Source organism: Triplophysa rosa, linkage group LG21 (genome assembly GCF_024868665.1).
Source record: "Triplophysa rosa linkage group LG21, Trosa_1v2, whole genome shotgun sequence".
NCBI classification, from domain to species: domain Eukaryota; kingdom Metazoa; phylum Chordata; class Actinopteri; order Cypriniformes; family Nemacheilidae; genus Triplophysa; species Triplophysa rosa.
In genome coordinates this window covers 2,337,330-2,364,829 of record NC_079910.1, presented here as the reverse complement: position 1 = coordinate 2,364,829, position 27,500 = coordinate 2,337,330, and the positions used below count along the sequence as shown (strand labels likewise).

Genomic DNA, 27,500 nt, shown 5'->3' with positions numbered 1-27,500 from the left:
TCTTTAATTAACAGCTGTGATTTAATGTGCCGTCAAAACATGACCTCTGATAACATACACTTGCGTGATTATATATAATTAAAGAGACGTCTGCAGTTTCTGGCTGCGTCGCTATTCCCTTCCATACTGTATACAATGACTAAGAAGTGCGTACTTTGCTGGTGACTTTTGAGTGACGTTCTCACGCGCATCACTCCTTTTATAAGGAAAAGTTGAAAGAATGTATTCCATCATCCAAACAAGCATACTTGAAAAGTACACCAGGAATATTATCATCATGGCATGCTATTTCTAACGTACTATCGTTTTGTAATATTGCATACTATTTAGGAGCATTCCTGTGAACTTCAATTCAATTTCACATTTTTTACATGGTTTGTGTGTGGGTGGGAAAACACACAATAAATCACAATAAATCTTTTATCTGGCGCATCTTTGGCATACTATTTTTAATGTACTGCAATCTTGTGAAGCACATATTGCATACTATTTCGGTTGGATTTGATTATATACTGGGATGCAAAATTAAATTCCACACGGTATACGATGCCCTAGAAGAAGCTCTCCGTTTTTACATTTGGAAAATACATTAGAAATAGTTCTCTAACCGATCATACTATTTTAAAGGTACTGTAATTTTGTGGGGCACAGATTCAAATCTTAGGATGGATAGTGCCTAAATTGGGATACAGTGTTTTAACCAGGCCTGATGGATTCAATTTTCAATCTTCCACACTTCCATTTTTGAAAACTCAGGTAAACATAGTATTTAGGTTCATAAGTTACACGACTCCAGTGAGTCACCTGTGAATATCGCTGCGGACAGATTAGTTCTGTTGACTTAATTTAATTGCGTTAATGACTTAAGTGGGGATTTAAAGAATCGGAATATAGTATATTTCTTAATGTGTGCCGAACACATAAAAACAAAACGCCAAAAAAACTAGCAACTAAATTAACCATGATGATTTTATGAAGACTGATCTGAAATGTACATGCATGTGGCAGCATGCTTCACGTGTACGATATTCAGAAGCAAAACACAAAAAGGCCAGCAGGGGGGTGATGAAGCGAAAGGAAAATATCTGCATGCATGAGGTTCATCCAGCAGATTCTGGCTGACACACACGTGTGTGTTTACCTGAGTTTGTGTTGTTTGAGTTTCGATATCTCTTTCTGTTCTCTCCTAAACACACACACACACGCACACACACACACACACACACACACACACACACACACACACACACACACACACACACACACACACACACACACACAAAGAGTCTTAAAGAAACCGGACTACAGATCATGAAGCTCTCAAGTAACGTTACGTTCTGTAATAACAGCGAGACGGATGAATGTTTACCGTGGTCAGGTGCTCACGTCTCGGGAGCGTGAGAGGGGATGGATGAATGGGTACGGACGGAGCCACGGAGATGGAGATGGTGACCCTCCGCTCTCTCTCACTGGCCTCCAGTCTCTGCTGATGATCTGAAGTTCATATTTATAGAAAAAATGAGACAAAATCAAATAAAAACAAAAGACTGTGGAGGTGTAAAGGAATGTAGAGGATTTGGGTAAATTTGATGAGAAATGTTTGAGTTCATATTTATAATGACTTTTTTATAGCACATATAATTCAGCAGTATTGAGTGTTTTTTTCACGTGAATCCTCTAGAGGGCAGTGTCTGCTACCACGGAGCAACACAAACATCTATCAGTATTGGGGTTTTATTGTCAAGGGTGTAAAAGACTGACCTCTGCACAGCGCCCGCAGACTTTGTTTGGCATTTCGATGCAGCTCTTCCACACACGCGGGCCGGGTGGATGGTAAAAACACATTTCTCTGCAGATGCCACGAGGCCTGATAGTGGCCGTTCAGCTTGCTTTCAATGTCCAGATTAGAGACCGCTGCAGAAAAACAAACATTTGTTAAACCTTCTCAAATACGTACTATAACTATAACAAGAGACGACAAAATAATGTTGTTTACTTCATTATTTACTACAGTAAAGTGTAGCCAATTGTAATGCAGTATACTGTCCTATGACTATACTACGGTAAGGTTCAAAAGCACTGTAGTATCTAGGAATTTTACTACAGTTTACTATAATAAATACTAATGTATATCATTGCATTGTCTCAATAACAGAATATAAAAGCAGAGAAACGTCCCGTTCAATGTGTTGCTAATTTTTTGTCGTAAATTTAAGAACCATTAAATGCAAGTTTTTTCCAGTTTAGAACAGATTATACAACAAAATACACTTCCGGTCAAAGGTTTTTGGACACTTGAGTGAAATGTTTCTCGTTATTTAGTTTACTTTAGTGGACAAAAATACAATTTTGCAAACAAACATGTTTTTTCATGCAAAACTAACTTTTTTTTTTTTTTTAAATGGATGACTTCGACTGAATAATGAAGAAAGAACAGCCAATATGAGCACAGAATAGATGGGAACTCATTTAATGTTGTTTAAAAAGCATCTCATCAAGATAAAACGACAAGAAAACATTTCTTCAAATTCTAGTCAAAAGGTGACTACTCTGAAGATGATCAAATATAACAAGTTTTTTTTTTTGGTTACAACATAATTCCCACAGTTCCCTTTGTTTCATTTCATAATTTTGATGAGTTCATTATTATTCAAAAATATGGAAAAAATATGAATATAAGCGAGTAAGTTTCCAAAAACTTTTGACTGGTAGTGTATGTTAAATATGTTATTCGTTAAGACAGAAGATATACAACAAACCTATAGAATACATGAGAACATTAGAAGTTTGTAATGGTTTCTGAACATCCATAGGAGGCACATTTGATAACATAATCACCATTAAAAGAATCAAACTTTGTGTCAAGTATAAATCGTACAGAATGTTAGTTTGCACTTAAAACTGTGTGTAATATTGTCATTAAGTTAAGATGTGCTATTGGTAACGTGTGTTTTTAACTCACTGCACATCTTCTGTATGTGTTTGAATGCCAATGATTTCTTTAAACATCGAGAGCTGTAAACTTACTCGGTCAGCTTGTTTACCAACATGAAAACAAATCTGTATCATGTGTGCATGCCAAGAGCATCTTAACTCCACTTAAGAATGTTAAGTAACTCAAATATTCAGTAGCCAGAAACAAAACCTTCTCTAATCACTTCCTCAAATGCTCACAGATAAGATGGAACTGGTGTGAAATGCAAATAAGCTGAATGGCGGATCGCATAAGCCAACATCAACAACACAATACCGCACTGCTATCAGCTAATGATCACTGTGTGTGTGACAAACAAAAGGTTGGAATGGAATCCAAACGCTTCTGCCCAACCCATCCAGATCAAACCATTAGTCACAGGGGTGTGGAGAAGCCGTAGGTATGCTGTAGGTAGTTTTCAGTAGAATGTGAGTGAATAAATCAACAGCTCTTCCACAGACCCCCGCCTCGACAGAAGATGCTCGAGTCATTGGTACAGACCAATCTAGGTCAAGAATTCAATAGAGCACAACACAGCATCCATGTTTAATCTCCCTGTGTGCACGTTTCACTCGACTTAAGCCACAGCATTATTACAAAATACTGACCACACAGTGTAGCTGTCACGGTCCTGCACTCTTGGTTCTGTATTTCTAGTCATGTGGCAGGATCGGGACGGAGCCCTTAGGTTCTATGTGAGAAAGCCATGAGTTGTTTGTTTTGACAGCTCATGTGTTTTCTCGTGTCTTGTCATTGGCCCGCCCCTCTCGTTTCATGTATTGCTTCCCTGCCGTGTCTAATGTTTCCCACCTGCCCTGTGTAATTATCCCTCGTTTGTCTCTCCTTTAAAATGCCCTCTTTTTCATTGTCTTGTTGCTCGTGTATTACGTTTGGTCTGTGTACTGTGTATGTGCTATGTACCTCGGCCAGTGTTCCTGTTCCCAGCCTTGCCCGTGTTCTGTGAGTTTTGTGTTCTACCCTGTCGTGTTGTGGTGTAAGACGTTTGGTCGTGTCCTTTAGTTTAGTTGTGCTGTTCTTGTTTTCGTTTTGCCCCCACGTGGGAAGTCTTTTGTTTTATATATATCTCTTAGTTTCGTTTTCCCCCATTGAGGGTGTTTGTTTTGTGTTTTCTGTATAATAAAGCCCTGTTGTGTTAACCCCTTCACTGCCTGCCTGCTATTGGGTTCTCTTCCCACGTATTCCGTGACAGTAGCAAACTTATACTTTTAAGACATATAAAAACAGTGCATTGTAAATATCGTATGGAAGGGCCTGACAAGCAAATACAAAATGTAAGGGCACAATGTGGTATGTTCTATATCACTTCAAAAAAAAAAACTATCTATCAAATCTAATCAATTAAAATTTAAGAATTTTTCAAATATGAAAAGATAAGACTTAACACAAATACAAAATTAACCCTTTATCGTCACAAATGTAGACAATGGTTAGGTTGCTCAAACTAACACAGTCTACAAACCCACGTCATTTACACTTTAAGGGTCCAGGAGTATAAAACTGAATAAAAATATCTCAAATTCACATTTATGTCATATAAAACAGAGAAACAGAAGTCTGGAGAGCAACATGTTGAGCTCAGTGTAACCACAGACTAGAGATTCTAGCCTTAGCCCTGTCGTATGACATCACTTAACCACCTAACACCCGCTCCAAAGACCTCGTGTGGGATAATCGATCAGTGTTTGCCAGACCAACAGCATCTGGATGAAAGAATTTCGTCATCCTCCAGACCACCTCTATAATCCACCCTGAAGAGATCCTTCACATCTCATCCTCTCTTCCCTTTATAGCGTTGCCAGATTATTCCTCTGAATGTTTGTGTGTGAGGTGTGAAGCTGGTGGCGGATTTAAAGGTGTAGTTTAAGGATGATCTGTCTGGAGGAGACTTGGACCGCTGCCGGTTCTTTTTCTCGATCAAAAGCCTCTGTCTGTGAAGGAGAACCAACGCTCAGATGCAACGGCCATCATTACTTTCTTATAAATAAAGGTTCCAGAAAAGCTTTTACAGTGATGTCATAATGGATTTAAAGTGTTTGGAAAACCATCCAAAGACCTCATGGGGGCTTCACCTTTTCTCTTTTAACAGATATCTTAGAATCCTTATGTCAAAAACTATTTAATTTAACAAAGACAAAGACAAAAATGGTTAATGAAAACAGGAAACCACTGTCATTTCTCCTAGACATCAATGAGATTAAATGGAGAGCGAATGGAAATGTCTAAGATATTTCTCTTGAGAAAAAGAAATCTCAGAAATGAGTTCCAGAAGAGATGTCAACAATGTGTCAAACTGAGCTCAGATTTGTCTCGTCTGCAATCAAAAGTAAATATTATTGAAGATCTCAATATCAACTCAATCTTTTTCCCAAATCCATATTATTTTACCTCTAAAATCCAACATTCGTTTCACACCTCCATACACGTCATGTGTTTCAACAATTACACATTTGTTTCTGTTTTCATTTCTTCTAAGCAATTGTAAAAGAAACATCTGAGACTAAGCTGACACTTAAATGAAACACAGCTCCATCAAAGCTCCTGAGCTATAAAAGAGAAAGAAAATGGTATCATATAAGACAAGACTGCTGAGCAGGACAGACGTATTTAATACAGGCAGGGTGATGGAAATGAATTGAATTGACCCTATAGCGTTCATATACGATGTTATCCTCTAGAAGCCCTGAGACTAAAAGTCTTCATGCATTAGTAAAAGAAGATGAGTCGTGTTATGTGAAGTGAAGGAAACTGGGCACTTAGTGTTGTTGAAAACATGGGCACTGCTGAAATGAGGTTTTCTCCTCAGGGTAAGATCCCTGCTGTGATCTGAACTCTCGGCCGGCTCTCAGATACTGAAGGTACGGCTCCAGAAAGACTCCAGTGAACCATGTTGATACAGAATCTCAGTATCTCAGCCTCTTAAAGCATATCTAGGCTCCCCATCAAGACAAACACATCATTTATATAATATTCACAATGAAAAAAGTGTCAGGTCACATTTTCACAATTCTCGCCTCGCCTCTTTATCACCACATGTGTTTGAAACATGAAATTGCAGTTTTCATATCTTTACATTGAAGTCAAACTGACATTTCCGGTGTTGTATCCGACAACTAAAATTATACATTTTTATTATAAGCATATCATTGTGAATCGAGGGACTACGGAGACCGTTTTGAATGCTAATTTTATGTACTTGCTCAATAGATTTTTTTGTTCATTTCAAAAATTAATTTGAACAAAAGTTATGTATTGCAGCTTAAAAGAAAAAAAGTAGCTTGTGTTGGATCTTTCGTGTTGGAGTTATTATAGTTTTATGAATATTTTAAATTAGCTTTTATTTTTAGCTTTTTACTTTTTATGTTAATTTTAGTTAAAGTTTTAGCAATTTTGGTATGTGCTTTTGTCATTTTATAAATTTTATTAAAAAAATTATGTTGCAAGATTAATTCATTTTTATTTTTGTTTATTTAAATTTTAGTTTCAGTTTATTTTTGAGGCAACATTTCAATTTTTCATTTAGTTCACGTTTTTCCAATCATTTTTAGGTCAATATTTTATTTGATTTCACTGAACAGACACGTTTGGATGATGCAGGTTAACGTTTTTTACATCAACTGCAACAATCTTTTTTTATGTACAATAGTCAAAAATATATAAAGTTTACATTCTCAGGTCTGATTATTTTAAAATTAAAGTTTTGTTTTGACATGCACTCACTTAATTGTCATAGATATGGTTTTGGAGAATTGACCCATTAAAAGTTAAATAAAAAAAGAATAATTCATGACAGATTAATACAATATATTCCCTTTGTCCTTGTCTTTGATCGAAAAATCTTCAGTTGCATTAATGGAGTTTTAAAATAAAGTAAAATAAAATATTCAAACAAGATGCTAAACAAGCACTGTGCATAAAATACTTCTTTAATACTTAAAATAAGCCTCAATGTGTCTCATGTGAATCTCATTTCTTTCTGAGAGAACGTGAGATATTAAAGAGATGTCATCTGTCCTGCTGGCTGGCGGTACGGGGAACGGGGGCAGGAGGTCATTTGTTCTTAAGAGCTGTTTGGTTGTTAGTTGTTAAGCAGCATGAGGTGAAAACAAAACCCAGCGGAGATCTTTAACTGGAATAACAACCCAGTACAACCTTCAGTCATTACACACAGCACATTTGCTTTTGTGGGTCATTTAAGCAGCTGTCACACCTAATGGATAAACACCTTCAAGTGTTTCCACAGTAAACTGAGAAAAAGACCCAAGACTCAAGTCAGGTCGATCTGAATCTGAGAAATCTCAGAGGCGTTCATCTACAATCCCTCTGTTCCAGACAGACGCAAGCAAACTGCTCCCAAAAACAACAGAGAAGGTTTGTGGAGACCTCTCGTCTGCTGATGGTGAGATATCCCAGATAAACCAACGGGTTTACTTTGGCCTGAGAAGAGAAGATCGGAAACAGAACCGGCTTTATCATCCAACACTTTTCCCCGTTTTCCTTGCTATCTTGAGAGATCCTTCCTTCTATCATCACCGTTATCTGTACATGTAAAACTCTGTGTTTTACCACAGAAGCCAGAAATCAAAACCTCGAATGCAGATTGTAGGATCTCGACAAAGAAAACATTCACTCTCAAATCCAAACACACAATCTCATGAAAAACTCGTAACCATTTTACAACGTAGCTTATTCGTATGAATGTGTACGATCTCATTTGAAAGTTTTACTATCATCTGTTTTCGCACCAGTGATGGTTACGTTTGGTGGCTTTTTTACACCAAATTTTACACATAATTGTACATTTTGTGATTCACATCATAAAACTTCTACGAATTTGTCACCTCGTACAAAAGTTACAAACTCCCATGAGATCAGAGAGCTAATTCGTATGCATCTGTACACTCTAAAAATGTTGGGTTATTTCAACCCAACGTTGGGTCAATAATGGACAAACCCAACCGTTGGGTTATAAATTAACCTATGCTGGGTTGTTTTAACCCAAAATGATGGGTTGGTTGAACCTATTGTTGGGTCAAATATAACCATACACTGGGTTAATTTAACCCAACATTTTTTAGATGTGAATCACACAAAAACATGCGCTTATTAGAAAAAAAGCAATACGGAAGGCCCCTCAGTACTAAAATGTACAAATAAGATCGTACGAATTCATACGAATTAGCCACCTTGTAAAATAGTTCCTGTGAGATTGCATTGGATCAGACCGCCATCTAACATTGACATCACTCATGTAAGATTAAATCTGCATCGTTTCTAACCTCTTAAAGAAACATACACACTTAAATTCAGCAGATTTGACCTGAGATCCACTGAACAGGCTCTCTTGTTTCCCATGCTCTGAAAGATGAGTTTAAAACCCACCATCTCCACTTCACAGTTACCCTCTAATCATCAGCCACTGATTGAGACTGAAACCCTGAGCCAAACCCACTGACATTCCCCAGCCAACGTGGGAAAGTCAATCCCTCCAAATGCTATTCCAATCACACCACACCTCGCCGGAGACCACCTCCCCTCCCCTCCCCTCGCGTCACAGCACATTTGGCATCACCACAAGTCAAACACCGGCTGACGGTTTTACTTCTAGTGGAACCATGAGGATTATCTGCAGTCTGGTTTTAAGTTCCAAACCGATGTCTTCCAGATATACCACGACACAACCGCACAGTACGAAAAAGTCCACTGGGTCACAGAAGAAGCAAAAAACTTCACCTGAAAGGCTTGCAAAACTAAACCGACAGACATGTATCCACAGCATATAACACCCCGACAGTCACAAGAATATCTCTAGAAAAGTGCAGCGTGTACCGTACCTTTGGACCGCAGCGGGACGCAGCAATGGAAAGCCATGACCGCGGAGCGTCTCCTGCAAGTCGCTCAGATGGGATAAGTGTCTATCTCTCGTTTGTGTCTCTCGCGTTCTCATTTGATTCTCTCTGCCAGACCCCCGGGGCTGGTTGATCTCCCCCGTGGAATAGCTAAGAACACTTGGGTCTCCCTGTCGCTTTCTCTGACTGGCTGAGCATGACTGACCTGCAGCTACTTTCAGCTCGGCTTCGCTGCAACTTGCAACATCTGCACCCCCCATTTCTCCACCCTGTTACCCTACAAACCTCCTACCCCCCCTACAAATGGTGCACGTGGTTCAGTCCGGGTCACTGAAATCCCTTTATGCTTCACTGGAGTGGTCTAAAGGAAGGAAGCGAAGGGTCGCTAATCCACAACGCTGCCGGCGGGTCGCCAGGCATTACTGCTGTTTGACTCATAAATGTGTGTGTGAACTATCTCGTAACTTGAAAACAGTAATTCAGTGTGAAATGTGAAGATGAAACAAGCTTGACATGCAACACTTTATGTGACTGTCTATGTTGTCTCATAGAGAAATGCAAACAAAGAGAGAGAGAGAAAGAGACACTGACAGACAGTTAGAGAGAGAGAGTCATATCGGCCTCTTTGTTAATCTCTTTCATCCCGCACACACTCTCGGCCTCCGGTGACCTTGGCATCATCACGGCCAAATGTCCGAGTGAGAGCAAGAGGAGAGATTGTGTTTATTTAAACACACAACAGAAGACAGCTTGAGACGAGAGAGGCGGAGCTGCGTATACAAGAAAGTGTGTGTGTTTACAGAAGTTCAAAACTCTTTGCATTACTACAGTATACTGTAAACAAAACTTTTTCTCATTTTACACTGATGCATTTTGCTTGCGGTTACATCGCGACAGATTACATCGCTTTAAAAATGCTTTACAAACTACTATAAAATAACACGATTACAGAAGGTTCTTATTTATAACCCACTCTCTTTTTGACATCTTGTGTGAGATATGTGACCCTGGACAACGAAACGTAAGGGTCAATGTTTCGAAAGCAGAATAAATAAGCTTTCCATCGATGTACGCTTTGTTAGGATACAACGACATTTGGCCAAGATACAACTATTTAAAACTCTGGAATCTGAGGGTGCAACAAAATCTAAATATTGATCAAATCGCCAATCCAAATGAAGTCCTTAGCATAGCATATTACTCACAAAGATAATGTTTTGACATATTTACTGTAGGAAAATTACAAAATATCTTCATTAAACATGATCTTTACTTAATATCCTTATGATTTTTGGCATAAAATAAAAATGGATAATTTTGAATTATTTTAATGTATTTTTAGCTATTACTAAAAATGTGACCTTGCTACTTAAGACTGGTGCATATATTGTTAATGAAAAATCATTTATTTCTTGAGAATTTAAAAAAAGTTTGTAGCCAAATGTAGATCCAGTTTGGTTTATAAAACACAAAGAGACGCGCTAACAATTTCATTGCGATGTTTAGGACAGCCCAGGTATAAAAGTACACTTCCATAATCTACTTAAAGAATTATATTTTCACACATTCATTTTCAACTTAATAAACTATCAGTGAAATAAATGTCGATACTTTTGCAATATTGATAGTGTTGCGGGTTTGTTCTGTTGTTCCAACTTAATAAACTAAAGATATTTTTTCTACTTTTATTCATGGCGTCTCAAAATAGCACAGCTGATTACACTTAATGTATCTTAATAAATATTTCTTGTATACTACGTACGAAATACAGCACTAGTGCACTTTTTTCACCTGGGAGAGAACGGGGAGGACAGGATAGAGGTAGAGAGACCAAGAGAAATAGGACAAGAAAGAGGGGGAGAGAGAGGGTGGAGTTTAGGTCTCAGACAGCAGGTAGACGTCCAAAAATAACACGGTGTAATGAGTCAGCTGTAATTTGGCTGGGTTAAAACCTCACCGCAGAGCCTGAAACACAGCCAAGAGCACAAACACAGGAAACCACATGAACACACGCGCGCGTGGTGTGCAGGAATCAAGTAATGAGGTGTTTGAGAGGGTCGCAAACTCATCACTTTTAGCACAGCGTGATCTTTAACACCACGTCTTAATCAGACACAACATGATACAAACTCCAGCTCAGATCAGACCTGCAGGAGCTTTATCAAATCTTGTGTTTGGTTGCTAGGGTGTTGCTATGGGATTAGTAAAATTAACTGAGATTTTTAAGCATAGATATTTATACATAGATACCGTCCACCCTTCCCTTTATTCTCTCTCTCTTTCTCCTGATCTCTGCCATGAAGCTCTTTGATCTGGTGGAAGTGGGCGGGACTCACAGATCGTCCTGGAATGTGATCGCAGGTTTAATAGAGTCGGAGTCTAGCAGACACTACTTCCAGAACATCGTCTCTGCCCTCCAGGCAGAAACAGCCTTCATTTCTGGTCCTCTGGATGACTGCGACTTATTTAAATACATAAAGGGTATCATATAATGTATTCTCTTGCATTTTTTATTGAATTTTATTTGTAAATGTTACGATACTCCCAGCTCATCCATTCCACCGGACACATACTGCAGAAGACAAACTATAAAAGCATGCCATTCTCAAAGATCCTGCAGGATTTTTTCATTAAACATTGAAATCAAATAATCTATTTATTTGAAATGCTCTCCTTATTTAGTTCTTTAGGTTTCGTTAAAAATATTACATCTAATTCAGATTGTATCTGAACTCACTGGACGGGGAGGCACAGGGGCTCTTTCCTGAATGGAAATTTCATATTTTGGTGAATGACTCCAGACGTGTTTCTCTCATCCAGCGCTGACTGAATTTCAACAGTCTTGTCCGTGACGTGCTGCGTGACCACTAAAGCACAAATGGCTGGTGTTTGTGTGTTCAGTCAGAGAGAATTAAACCAGCGCCGAGACTAACAGTGACTGGATTATATTTTATACCCATAACGTCTTGTTTTCATTAGGTCGATGGTCAAACCAAATCATTAAAGCATCAAGTGATGTGGTTTAAACGACATTCACTCTCTAAAACACCGCAAACCGAACCCTGAACCTCATTAGCCATTTTGGTCAAGACTGTCAAAGTCCGTAAGCATCGAGTCGTTTCAAAATAAATGACAAATGCAGTATTTTACAAAGTTTCCTTCCATGTTTAAAGTGCCTTCGGAATGTACTTTACATGGTTCATTTTTAAGTGCGTTCATTTTATTTCTGCCTTTAATGAAATCATACATTTAGCCTATTTCTTGTAAAGATAAAACATTGCGGAAGCATAAAATGACAGTCTTGACCACTGTGGTTTTGAGTGTTCCCATCCAAAAGATCTGCAAGAACTCAACCATCCTTCAGAAAACACGCACATTACTAACGCTAAACATGAGTGCTAATAGTTTGGAAATGAAATGCTCAACAAACACACTGTCAACCTCTCGAGATAAACACATACCTCATGCAATGCAGGCTATTAAATGAGATGAAAACTTAACAATTAAGTCATTTTGAGCTTTTTATTTTGTAATACAAATTCTTTCATAATTTGACTCATTTGAATCATTACAGATAATAACCTCAGTCTAGATGGATGAAAAAATAGTTTTAAGTAGATTAAAACACTTAAAACAGGCTAAAGTTTTAAAGGAAAATTAAATGCAATATACACCATAAATGCCACCAGGCATGTCTCCGGTTTGTAACTATTCCAAGAGGTTGCCAATTTGTATGAAATTCTACAATGTGGATTAAAAAAAAGTATGTTTATTAAGAACAAACGCAATAATGAAGCCCCACCCTAAACCTAACCGTCACTGATGTAATAAAAGCAGTTCAAACTAAAACATAAAAACAAAAATCAGATTGTGTCAAATGCAAAAAACACGATCAAATGCATTTAGATTTACATTTATGGATTTCACAGATGCTTTCATCCAAAATGACTTACAGTCCATTCAAGGTAAACATTTGTTTATGTCTATGATGATATTCTATGGTATATGTCAGTCCTTCAACATATATCAATATCTATAGCATCAAAATGTAAGAAAACACAAGTCAGACTGCTTAGAAATCATCACTTGTATATTTGCTAAAGGGATGTTTTCTGGTTTATGTAACTGTAGTACAGAATGGCAGGAAGCTGAAGTTTAAAGTGACACACACACACCAGAACCGGACCCGAGGGACACAAACCCAAACTCATCCAGAGGACCTCACACCAGTCCACAGGCACACTTTTCCAGTCTGTGAAATCTTTTCACAACCATTCAAACCTATAAAGGCAAACCCATTCATAACACATCCAAATGCTTTCTCTGGCTAAACAAAACACAACATGTATCCTTCACGAAACCATAAATCACGCGGCGAAGACTTTCAAAGCAGCCGTCTGATTTCAGAAGTGACTCCTGGAGAGACGCACACTTCAAAGCTCGAGCGTGTTCTGTACGGGAGGATCTCTGTAAAGTTTCGAGAAGAACTTTTGTTTATCCAGCTGCAGTGTATTACTGCTACAAAGCGCCGGGAACACAACCACGCTCCGTTCTTGAATATTTTCCAACTTCAGAGTTCAACAGTTCTGTCATTATGATCATTGAGTTACTCTATTGTACATCAGCTCTCAGCGTGCGGTGCATGTACAGTTTATACTTAACGGTGCGCTTAGAATTACATCGAAAGACTCTACACATGGAAGCAAAAAAGATCTTTGAACTGGGCCTTTAAATAACCACCTAGCAACACCTTAGCAACCATCAAGCAATTTGCTTAAAACTTGCATCTTGGCAACTTCATAGCAAAACCCTGGTGGTAACACAACATCATTAAACTGTGGAGAGGCAAGCACCCCTTTCGTTTTCTTAAGATTAACTAAACATCTCGTTTTTGAATTAAATTTGCAGTGGTATTCTCAAAACTATGACTTTTAAATAGATTTGATCCGCATCATGAACACAAATGTCATGTTAGAGATACGCTGCCCCCTAGTGGTGTAAACGTTATCGTCTGCTTAAATTTGAAATATACCTCGATGACAGATTCCCCAGGTACAACAAATAATTAAAATACATACAAAAAAAATAGTATTTAGTACTTCTATTCATGGTGTCTCAAAATACCAGTAAAGTACACTTCGATCTTCTTAAGTTTATCTTAAGAAGTACTATAAACACAACCACTTTAAAAACATTGAAGTGTATTTTTAGCACACTTTTTTCACCTAGGACTTATTACTAAATAAGTAACATTAGCCATCGAATACAAGAGTGGTCTAAGACTTCAACGCCGAATAAAGTAGCTTAAAGTGAACTTTGGAAAACTGATGTCTTTGCAATTTATTTAAATATTAAATCATTATTAAAAATTGCATGTTCCGTAGTATGTGAAGCTCAGCTTTGAGAGGAATTGAAGAAGGATTGGCAAAAAATAACAAAACAAAAGAGAGAAAAAAAACAATTAAATTAAAATTCTTACAATATTATTTGCATATTATTTGTTAAAGCAAATCATCTCACTGTAGACACTGTTTGCAGGTGTATGTGTAACCTGTGATTCATTTCTACCAAAACTGTCCGGTAATGGAAGGTAACAGAGAAAGCGTGTATGACTTTTTGAAGCAACTAATTTGAGAAGTCTTCATTCAATCAGTCACATCATTTCGTTTCTTAAGTGTAACTTTAAAAATCCACTATACAAATGACTGGCTACATCTATAAGAGTGCTTTATATGTTTTATTCTATCCTTGCGCAGTCCAAGTCACAGACTGTTAAACCGTCAGGTATAGGGTACACACCCTCACACTGGACCCCCACTGGTTATTCATCTGTACCGCCCAGGGTCACAGACATCAGCACCTACATTCACAGACCTGACCTCTGACCTCCAGCCACCTCATTACAACACACCCAACAGACCCGGAGCTCTCTGATCTGAGGCACACTGAACCGAGGGGAAAGGTCAACCTCCGGCCACGCTGACTGCTGGAGACCCTCCTCTTACTTCATACAAATAAAAGAGGGCTTGAGGATCATTTAATGAATACCACTGCAATGGGTCGCTGTATAAATGAATAACAGGGTTCAGCCCAAACCAGGAATTATGGGGTGCTGGGGGATCTGTCCCCCCCACAAAAAGTTGGAGAAAACTTATGAAAAGGCACAGGGAGTATAAACTACATAAGTGATCAATATGCAATTCTCTACAAAGCTTACAAGTTTATTGTCTCTGCATTCTCTTCGCATAAAAACATAAAATTTGAATAACTTTAAATAATCTATAAATCAAATTAAGCTGTTAATAACATATTATTTTATTTTATTAATATTTATAATATAAATTAAAATAAATAAATATAAATTACTTATAATATAAAATAGAATCATTTATCTTCATTGTTTATATATTATTTTATACATTTTTATAATATAAATGATTAAAATAAATAAATAAATATAAATTATTTATATTATAAAATAGCATAATTTACCTTCATTGTTTGTATATGATTTTATTATTTTCTATAATATAAATTATTAAAATAAATAAATATAAATTACTTATAATGTAAAATAGCATAATTTATCTTCATTGTTTATATATCATTTTATACATTTTTATCATATAAATTATTACAATAAATAAAAATAAATTCTTTATATTATAAAATAGCATATTTAATCTTCATTGTTTACTGTAGATTTTATTATTTTTTATAGTATAAATGATTAAAATGAATAAATATAAATTATTTATAATATAAAACAGCTTAATTTATATTCATTGTTTTTATATGATTTGATTATTTTTTCAAATATAAATTATTAAAATAAACAAATATAAATGATTTATATTATAAAATAGCATAATTTATCTTCATTGTTTGTATATGATTTTATTATTTTTTATAATATAAATGATTAAAATAAATAAATATAAATTATTTATATTATAAAATAGCATAATTTATCTTCATTGTTTGTATATTATTTTATTATTTTCTATAATATAAATTATTAAAATAAATAAATATAAATTACTTATCATGTAAAATAGCATAATTTATCTTCATTGTTTATATATCATTTTATACATTTTTATCATATAAATTATTAAAATAAATAAATATAAATTCTTTATATTATAAAATAGCATATTTAATCTTCATTGTTTACTGTATATATGAATTTATTATTTTTTATAATATAAATGATTAAAATGAATAAATATAAATTATTTATAATATAAAACAGCTTAATTTATATTCATTGTTTTTATATGGTTTGATTATTTTTTCAAATATAAATTATTAAAATAAATATAAAGTATTTATAAAAAAAATTGTGTCATCTTGTGCAACTAGTGAATTTTTGCTATGTCACACCATAGGACACCCACATGATAAAACACTGTTGTAAACTTTATTTACTATAGTAAACTGTACTAAATTGTAGTATAGTACAGTATATTTTAGTAAATACAACAATTTGTATTCTGTGAATTGATCAAATACTGTAGTATACTTCACCCTGGTTAGGTTCAAAAACACTTTAGTAGGAATTTTAAAACAGTTTACTATACTAAATACTAAATTTATACAACGTTTTCATTTAGGCTCCTACAACATTGCTTAAATGTTTCTGAGTGTGCCAAAAGAGAAAATAAAGTCAAGAGAAATTCCATTAAAGCAGTTGACCTCCCTGAAAGCCATTATATAATTCGCACACAGGCCCAAACCACTCATCTTGTGCACATCTGGACTTACACAGGCCTGTAAGACCAAATAAGAGAAGTCTGAGACGCTGACAAAGATCCAAGTGTGGAAGAGATGTTTTGGGAGGGAGATGTTATTGAGAGCAGACCTCCATCACTGCTTATTCATGTAGTGTTTCTCTGCCAGTGCTTTAACTTCACGCCGTGTTTCATCTTTCGTGATCGCTCTGAAGGTCTGGCGGGATTTAGGGAGGTTTAAGATCTCGATCTGCGGTTGATGAATGTGTGTGTGTTCTTCATGAAAACACGAATGTTTTACGACCCATGATATTAAAATGTCTCTCTGTCTTGAAGAAAGTCAAACAGCCAGCTAATCTCAACATAGTCACGCTAACGCATCGACCACAAACACAAATACAGTTTTCATAACTGAACTAGCATGAGCATTAGACTTGGAACAGCACAAATGCTGAGGTTTGGATCAGCGTCATGAAGGCGGAAATGGAAAATTATCATTGAACCATCAAGACATAAAAAAAAGGAAGTCAAAGGCGTGACCTCTTCTACATTATGCAAAACGGCCTACCGTCTAATAAACGCTGGGTTGTTTCAACTCATGGTTTGATAAAATATGAATAAGCTCAACAGTCGGGTTAACTTAGAAAGTTCTAGGTTAGTTTAGCCCAAGGGTTGGGTTTGTCCATATTTCACTGCTACAACTTTCACAAGTATTCACAATAAAAGAGCAAGAAACGCATTTGACTTCACTTGACCCGTGTGGACGTAAAGAAAGCAACGTGTGCTATCATCCCTGCGGTCTTTATTAAAACTCGCTGAGGTCGTAAAGCCAGCGGGACCAGCGCTCGAATAACACAGATCTGTGGTCAGGTGCTGACACACCCACAGAAATCTCTCACAGAAATGAAACCACAGCTCACGTACAAGTCAATGTTTTTACATTCATTCATCAAAATAAATTGAGAAAATTAAGAAATTATAACTTACAGCAACTCACCACTGGTGAAAATATGAAGTGAAAAATGATTTGTAAAGCCAATGTTATTGTACTTTAACATTGAAGGCAGCAAACTAAATAAGTAAAGTAAAGTAAAATAATAAAACAACTATTCTATTATTATCTGAATACACCACCTCTGTCGTGATGTCCACCTCCACCCCAAAATATTAAGTTAAAAATGACTTGTAAAGCCAATGTTATTGTACTTTAACATTTAAAGGCGCAGTTCTTGAACATCAGCGGCCACTAGCGCTGTATTATAGTTTTGCAACGAATCTCGCCTCCCTTACGAAGTACGACGGTGGCCGCAACAGTAAAAAAAGATGTCGTCTACTGAGACAGCGGATAGCAGTGATACAAGCAACGATGTTTCTTTACAAAGGTAAGGCAATATATTAACGTAATTAATCATTTAACATGTATTCTATTACGAAAGTTACTGTTACAATTCTATAATTAGATATATTTCTTGCGTGCTATCTAGTACACGCTGAGAGTACGTTAGTGAAGTAACTAAAGTTAGCTAATCGTAAATAGCAACGCTGTTCAAAGCGTTTGATCTGACAGCGACATAGGCAGTTAGGTGTAAGTTAGTAGACGTTTGTCTCCCCCTTTGTAAAGTCAGGAACAACCGGAGTACGTACCGCAGGGATGGAAATACATTATTATTCGGAGGTTATATGGCCATTTGTATAAAATGCTAACGTTACCGTTTCAACAAAACAGTTGTTTGGTAAACCTTGAAAAAGTGGAAACATTGAAAAAGTTGAATTATCTTACTTCTAAGACAGAACAATCAGTTGCTTCAGCTAGACGACGACTACTCCTCCTCCGTCTCTCCGTACTACGACTTACTACTTTGTGCGTCTTCAACTCAGTGATGACGCAAGCTGCGTCTAAAAACACACACGAAGAAGACCAACATATACGAAACGCGCTCTGTAGAGCTGTTTGTCCGTTAGAGCTTACTGTACAAAACATGGCTGCGCAACATAACAAATCCCATGTAGATAGGCCCGCACGCTATGTAGATACAACTGGTGTATTCTAAGGTAATACAAACATAACTTTTCATTACGTGAGGTTTTTATACACATCTAAAGACACAGTTTTGTATGTTATATTGCATTTCTGTTAATAGATCATACAAAACATCCCACACTGTACCTTTAAGACAGCAAAATAAAATAATAAAATAAATAAATAATAAAATAAACCTCTGTTCTTCCTGCTTTTTTTGCCGTTTTGCTTTTTCACCCCGAGAGCAAGTGTATATTATTTTACAGACGGTTGAATTTGAGAGGGGGATTGTGAAGTCGGGGAGTCCCGAGCTCTTACAGGTGGGAGGTCCACATCCCTGGAAAATCACCGGCGAACAAAGACCCTGCTGTTACAAAGAGACTCCGAGAGAAACCGACAACAACGTTATTGAGACTTTACAGTCTTCAGCTGGGAAACTTTCTGCTCGACTGAACCAGCACATGACAGCATCTCTCTCTCTCTCTGTCCATCACCTGCTCATAACAGAAACACCCTTACATGAATCGTGTAACATGTTTATCCCGGTGAAACAGGGAACAGGAAAGAGAGACTTTTTAACACGTATGACGTACGGTTCAACTGCACGAGCGAGCTGCCAAGAAAAACAAGCCAGAGATAATAACAAGAAAGATGAATCTTTCATCACACGGATTCGAGAAGCACACCTCACAAAGCCGATCTGTTTCCTGATGTCACCGCCAAGGACTGATCATCATTTAACATTAGTAAACATTACTTCATGATAAATGAATTTTGAGTTTGAAGAACTCCAAGTATGGTACACCACCGGCAAATCTTGCCAGAGAATATTTCTGTCATAAATATGAACATGATGAATATGAATAATAAATACAATCTACGAATACAAACCGACATGGACATGTCTGTCAAAGTTTCCAACGGTTTCTTAATTACATAAAAACTTCCCAGTGGAGGTCCAAGACAGAATGATTCATCTCTCTCGTGTTGTGTCGGTGCACTGGTGGGCCCGCTCTGGGTTAACTGGAAACCAGCCTGCGATCCTCCCTTCAAAACTAACACAAGCACACGGAAAGCTTCTCTTAACACATTCAGAGGAAGCGGCTCAGTTTATGTCAAAACCACAGCGTTTATTTCCAGATGAAACTTTGTTACAAAAAAGTCTTCGTTAATTGCATGAAAGTGAATCGAGCGGGTGAACAGATTTATATGAAACACCAGCAGGAGTTACGTGTGGTATACACGTGACACACACGTGTGTGTGTGTGTGTGTGTGTGTGTGTGTGTGTGTGTGTGTGTGAGGGTCTGCAGTACGGCCTCCAACAACAACTCATATGAAGATGCCTGTTATGTAACCATCTCACTATTGTGATCATGAGCGCATTTCTGTCTGCTGAGCCCTGTGTAAACACACACACGCATCCAGTTTCAACAATTCCCATAGCCGTCACTCAACACAACCACACGCCCACAACCACACACATCCACAAACGCACACAAATAGAAATCTCAGGAAGGTTGACTTAAGGTGAAAGTGAGGAGAGAAGATTTTTTTTATTCAATGATTATATTCTCACCCTCATGTTAAAGTGATAGTTCACCCAGAAATGAACATTCCTTTATCATTTACTCACCCTCTTGTCATGTCGAACCTGTATGACATTCTTTCTTACGCAGAACACAAAATAAGATATTTTGAAGAAAGTGCCTGCACCAATTCACTTCAATTGTATGGGCACAAAACCAATGCAAGTGAATGGGTGCCGGTTATCAACGTTTCTAAAAATATCTTCTTTTGTGTTCTGCGGAAGAAAAAAAGGCATACGGGTTTGAAATGAGAAGGGGGTGAGAAACTGATGATAAAAGTTTCATTTTTGAGTGAACCATCACTTTAAAGCAAAAAAAGACTCCGCCTGTGTGATATTGAAAATGGCACGCATCAATCCGCCACATTCTTGATATTTATCCTTCACAATTTATTCATTTATATGCCTTTTTTTACAATATTGCATTGTTTCAAAGCAACTTCGTGTTGTTTTGGAGTTTGTATGTAAAAGATCTGAGTAAAAATCTTTCAGTATTTCTCTCTATCTACTTCACAGCATTGAAACAACATGAGGATGAGTAAATATTTTTGGCTGAACTGATCCACTCAATGGTTCTTTCTCCTTTACATCACTTTATTTCATCATATTCATCCTTTTCCCCCGCATAAACACACTCCGGCCACACCCGTCTACATCTGAGGAAATGTCAGTATTCCCAAACGTCACAGACTGCCCGCAGCAGAATTCAAAGGGAGGAGGAACGCGTGGAAAAGCCATCGCAGACCTCATCTGTCCGTCACAGAAGTGATTGGCACCCGAATATGTGCAGCGTGCTGCGTAAACAGCCAAAAATATTTCCAGACAACATCTGTGATGCAATAAACAGGCAAACCGAGTCACGTGACATGGTAAAAGTCTGGGAAAATAAACACATTTTGACTGACGGAGCTCCAAGAGAAATGAATACATATGTGAAGTCTTTAGAAATGGTCATAATCTTTAATGTGGATGCCACTGTACTCTTAAATTTAAAACGTCATCTTTATATTTATAATTATCGCCTTCGGTGTGTATTTGGTTCCTAGGAAAACATGTAAACCTCATCAAAACAAATTTACTTGCCGTTTTTGAAAGCCGGACTCTTACTATTGTTAGGAATAATTACACAAGACCTACACCAGAATTTGAATCTTAAAAATATGTCTTTGTCATTCCACAAAAGACCGAGAGTTTAAGGGACTTGGAAAGACGAATAAGCTATGAAACAATAATTATTTTTGTGAACTCCCTTTAAGGAACACAAAATCTAGTGAGCTCGTTTAAAACAGCACAGAAAAAAAAATATGATTTTAATGATGTTTCACATCAATCTGAGTGTTTCTCTTCTGTCCTAAACAAGAGGATGTGGTCAGATGTTTTTACAGACAGTGGTGTTTAAAAATACACACCCTGGACGTCTTCTGTGTTTATCACCCCACAATACGTCACACGGCGCGTGTGTTACGTCCTCAGAGCGCATCACAACATTCTGTGCCAACAGTGCCAGCGAATGGCACGGGGAAGCCGTCTCCAACGTTATTTTTAACTCCGTGTCTCCATGGAAACTGCCACATACGGGAAGACCCGCATATTCCTGCCAATTTCTATGGGAGTGTGTAAAACTGTGCTTGTGTGTGTGTGTGTGTGTGTGTGTGATTTCAATACTGTGCAAGTTTCAGGCACATGGTTCACAAAAAAAAAAATGTTTTTAAGATACTTAAGAATATCTTTTGCTTTAATGTGCAGTAAAAAATGTACTTCACTTTTCAGAGTTTAGGATTTTGGAGTACGTGGAAACTGCCTTATGCTGGGTTCACACAAACGCGAACAATCGCGTTCCACGCTCTTTATTACTCGAAAACACAACTTGCCGGCGCTCAAGCACACATTGACGAAGAGGAAGCAAGATGAATTCTTCTTCTGTGTGACAAGCGAGTGTCAGAAGCATAAAGTTGCGCAGCACCACCTTGTGCACCGGGGTATTTTTGTTTTTCATTAAGCGCCATCTATGTCAGGGAGTGAATTTGCACGTTCACTCGGATCATCGCCAGTGAAAATCATGTGAACGCTGAAAAACGTCTCGAAAAACACTGGCGATAAGCGCGTGCGATTATCGTCCCGGTGTGGACAGGCCTTTATGCTGGGTTCACACCAAACGCGAACAATCGCGTTCCACGCTCTTTATTACTCGCAGGAAAAGTTCATTATTTTCACGTGAGTGACGCGAAATGACAAATATTTTCAACCTTCGCGGAAGACGAGATTGACGCGCGAGTTCGCGTCTATATGCTTCTTTGCATCGACTTCGTGTGTAATTTACTCGCGCAAAACACTTAATTCGCGTTTGGTGTGAACCCAGCATTACTTTCAACAATTTTAGGCACTTGTTAAAAAAATGAATGTAGGGATGTTTTTAAAAAGTGCGTATAGCTTTTATTTATACATGATGTACTATTATCTAAATCAATATTAATGTAACACAGTTTTTAAAGACATGTTGAAGGATCTCTTGTTCATATTGAAATCTACACAAAAGAAACTGAACAAAATATAAAATGTCCAAAATAATGAAGTCCTCGGTTGTGATATCTCTGTATCTGTGGGCTTTTGTTTCTAAATTAAGACCTTGAGTTGTCTGCACATTTCTCAACAAAATGTGGTATTTTTACCCTTGAACAGTCACAAAGTATTTGAAGCAGTTATTTTTTTTTTGGTACTTACCTGAAGAGGAGCATGAGACGGTATTGAAGAAGAGCCACCAGGGACGAACCAAGAGAGAAAAAGAGAGAGACGAATAGTTAATAAATGCACACGTGTAATCTAAAAATGATTATAAAGGATAAATGGAACATTAAAAATGGAAATGTTGTTACTATGCAAGAAATGTTAAATGTTCGGAGCTTTAAAACATGCGTTTCCCATATTAACTCTGAGTCGTGTGTTTTAGCAAAGCCCTTCTTTATTAGAAACCCTCCATCGGAGTCTCTCTAAAGTGAGGTCACACATTTCAGGTCAACATCACTTTACTGCATGTGACAGAATTTATATGAGAAACTCAATATGTGCTCATATGTTTTTATTACATGCTAAAGCGTGCACACAGCAGCCCCACTGCGAGCGAATCAGTAAAACTTTTACAAGTTTAATCTTCTCTTCGCCCTCTTTTTTTGCTTTGTGAGCACATAAAATATATCACAGGAATTAAGCAACACAACAACGATCTTGTCTTTTTTTTTCAGGGACAGCAATGAGATTAAACACGGATCAAATTAAGACGCTGTGCTCAGACGTTTCCAATGAGAGAAAAGATCAATGAAATCTCACACGTGTCTCCTCTAGATTTTCAGAAAAGCGCCGTAAAATACGGCTCAAAAACTATGTTTTAAAGCGCAAAACTCTTACTACGTTAACAATTATTGCATGTTTGTCTGTTTTATATCTCCTACGGAACTTTTAAACGTAGGAAATAAATAATGTTAATACAGAAATCAAGCATAACTGAGACTGATGAACACTGATGAAAGTGCTCATGTGGTTTCTCTCTCTCACACACACACACACTGAAGTGCAGCACATCCCACAGGCACAGTCGCACACAAACACACACGCTCGTAAACCGCATCATTACGCGTACAGGATCCGCGGCCTCTGATTGGTCGAGAGGAAGTGGATGGGTAGCAACAACACGGACTGGCACACACGTGGCTGCCCCCTCGAAGACATGCTTATACACACCGTCACGGACAAACACAAAATGCATTCCACCTGTCTTCATGAAGCACATACTCTCTTTCTCTCCGTGTGCTGTTGTCATGCTAAAAAAGAGCATCAGTTGGAAACAGCCAATGGGACAGCCCGTCATTCACACGCACGCGGTCATGTGTGGAGTGACCAGCCACACGCTACTGAAAGCCTGAGAGAATGTAGGTCAGATTTTTTTCTCTTGATATTAGTTGAAGATATTTTCCTTTCTAGAATAAAGGCATCACTTTAACGTTTATGTTTCGTGAGCCCAACATGACAACAGATTTAAATTCCAGTTGCACCACACCTGAACGGACATTTCTGGCTATACCTGGGAATGACGAGAAGAATGTGATTAGCACAACGGAATGACAAGAAAAATAAAGTTGTGATACGGTTCGTGATTCCCACGGTGTTGATTCGTAGCCACAGGGCGGAAAACCAACCTGAACAATTCACCTGCAGGACGGAGCTCAGAGAAACATTGCAGAGTTGAACAAACGCTCACATCACATATCATGTTCAGATTTCTCCAAACAATCTAAATATGCAATTTACATTCATTCATTTAGCATCCGCAGAATGAGTGACTTACAAACGAGAAAACGTTTAACATTTTGCCTGCAGTGCCAACAATAAGTCTAGTCTACAAAGCTTGAACGATTATAGAGCCTAAAATAACCCTTACCTGCCTAAAAAAACACATAACACTGCCAAGATGTATTATATTTGATGAATTAATGGATTTTAAGACTTCTAATGTGCCACACCTTAAGAAGAATAGACATACATCTCTTCTGCTCCACTTCTTTTTTTACCTGTCAGAATGGGATGGAAGTGGGCCAACATAACACAGCTTCTCTTCTGTGTTGTCATTAGAAAACTGCAGAGATAAGCTAAGAACTGGCAAAGCATTGAAGCCAAGATCATATCAGATTACCTGCACGCATTCACATTAAAACACTCCCAAAAGGAAGAAAAACTACAGATGAGATCTCTTCAATGTCTCAATAATTTCTCCTAGACATCGATGAGATTAAACCGAGATCAAATGGAAACTTTGCGTAAATCTCATCTGCGTCTCAGATATTGTCAATCGTGACAGAATGAACAATCCACATTCATTTCACACATTTCTGTATTTATTTCTCATACACAATTACGTGAGAAACATCTGAGACTAAGTTGATACTTAATGAGACAAAACTGAGAATCTCCTGAGCAACAACACTGGCCCGGCATCTCCTCAATTCTACGTTCCTACATTTCCCAGAACAGCCCAAACATGTGCATCCTTTCATAAAGAACACTAAAATCTGGACAGGGAACACAAAAACATTTTTTTCTATCACACCGCGAAGCGTCCTGGGCTTTCCTCAAACGCATCTCTGAACCCCAAAATGGATTATGAATGACCCTTTAAGGAGCCCAAGAACTTATGACCCATGTCAAAATGTCCCTGAGAGTATTGTACGGAAACGAAACGCTAAACGCTTCCCGGCGTTTTTCTGAAAGCAACTTATTTTCAGGAAGCAGCTCATGTTTGGCCTCTTGACAGCTCCATGACTCGAGGTCTTCTGGAGGCACCTGTGGGACGCCTTCCAGGCAATAAAAACACTAAATCTGCTCTCCATTAGCGCCTAATTCACAACCTTCAAATGCAAGAATGCGAGTCGCCACAGCTGTGTGCGCAGCGACCTGCGGTCTTGGGGTGACCCTCCCCTAACGTATTCTGCGGCCGATCCCCCCTGACCGTAAATTGTTGGTGGACGGGGTGGTAGCCGCCCCCCTCGATCCAAACCATGTGCAAATAATCGCCTCATTTCCCAGCTGATAAAACAACTCTCTCATTGGGAACGTGCTGGGATGACCTTAGGGCGTGACGGAGAACCTGAGGGGCACGGGCGGGCTTTTCAGGCATTGCTTTAGAATGACAGATCGCATACGTGCATGTACGCGTATGTTTAGCGGCTTTATGAACGTGAGACTCGGAGCACCTGCTTTTGTGTCTCATGAGTTTCGAAACAAAGTTTCGATTTCTAAGTCCTGAACTCAAAGATATTGGGTGACGGTTTTGGATGAGGAAACACATCCGCAAGCTGCTTTCGATTACGCCCCCCTTCTCCTTACAATACCTCGCAATCTCGATCGTAGTAGAAACTGACCGCATGACGTGTGTTCCGCAGAAAGTGCGCTCTTAACAGATGGAGGATATTAAGCGGTAGAGCCGTATGCGAGTCTGGTGCTTGTGGATCTACACGTGCTCTAGTTACAGTTTGGCGTTGGGACAACAGCTAAAAGGCACCGTGTGCCTCTAAAAGGGAATGAGGTATTTTTGCGAGCACTAATGTTGAATATCACTAAAACACGAGGACGGAAAGCGGTAACCAGATACATCTGCTGCCAGCAGCTATTCTGGGCGTTGTTGAAGGGGTCTATCCGTGACTTCTCTTTGGATGAGGATTTGCATACGCCGGAATTACAAGACACTTTTGATTTAAAGTTAAAGTGTGTCCTTAAAAATAACAATATGTTGTAAGAATAATAATAATTTTGGAAACATTTGATGCCGGTGCAACATGCTCCCACGAGAAAGAGAAAACACAGATGAGCAGTTCTCCTAGACATCAATGAGATTAAATGGAGAACATCTGCGTCTCAGATATTTCTCTTGAGAAAAAGAGTCAGTCATTTCACAAACATCTCTGTCATTCGAGTTTCTGAAGAGCAATGTCTCAAACTGAGCTCAGATTTGTCAAGTCTGCGATCAAAAGTCAATACTATTGAAGATCTCAATATGAACTCAAACATTCTCATCAAATTTACTCAAATCCAGATTATTTTACCTCAACAATCTACATTCATTTGACACCTCCATATTTGAACAATTACACTCTCTTTTGTTTCTCCTAAAACACAATTGAGAACTCAATGAAAACCCATGAGCTATGATAAGCTACGCAAATGAAGTATATAACAAACATGACATCTTTCGTCACACCAGCACAGAAGCTCACGAGACAGCGAATCATATCCACGTCTCTTTAGACATCATACACGCTGACCCATTTAAAGCCCCAGACTCGCCGCAGACCAACAACATGTCAACATCATCACACAGACCACATACAAAACCGGCAAAAATGCCTAAACATTTTGATTGGACTCTTTACAGGCAGCAGAACTGCTAGTGAAACCAACATGCTGCGTATTTGAATGAGATAATATCACAATAAACACAATAATCCATGATGTTTATTTTTAAAGGTCAAGTTACTCAAGACAAACACTTTTCATTCACAGACTGATGGGAAAACTACGCTATCGTCATGGAGATGATTAGTGTTCTCTTACAGAGGAGATGTGAGGCAGCGCAGTGATTTGATTGGCTAGATTTAAATTTCACGGGAACCAATTCCGATGAAAGTGAGAGTTACACTTACATTTAAAATCTGATTCTTTAATTATTTGTCTACTTTTATCTTGAAATCTGACATCTGTTTTTTAAACTTATAAATAACCCCTTCTCTCTCTCTCTCTCTCTCTCTCTCTCTCTCTCTCTCTCTCTCTCTCACT

At 37.9% G+C, this 27,500-nt stretch overlaps 1 protein-coding gene across 5 annotated transcripts in view; it reads right to left on the bottom strand.

Annotated features, from left to right (window-relative positions):
* nhsa (Nance-Horan syndrome a (congenital cataracts and dental anomalies)) overlaps nt 1–27,500 on the bottom strand; it is an 80,780-nt gene that overhangs the window by 13,717 nt on the left and 39,563 nt on the right. For 3 of the 5 annotated variants that reach the window (XM_057363544.1, XM_057363546.1, XM_057363547.1), the window contains exons 2-4: nt 1,762–1,914; nt 1,370–1,494; nt 1,142–1,186 (exon numbers count right to left, since the gene is read on the bottom strand). In XM_057363544.1, the coding sequence (XP_057219527.1) occupies nt 1,142–1,186; nt 1,370–1,494; nt 1,762–1,914 (323 nt within the window). The remainder of the gene's footprint in view (nt 1–1,141; nt 1,187–1,369; nt 1,495–1,761; nt 1,915–27,500) is intronic. The other 2 variants (XM_057363545.1, XM_057363548.1) reach the window with 1 other exon arrangement.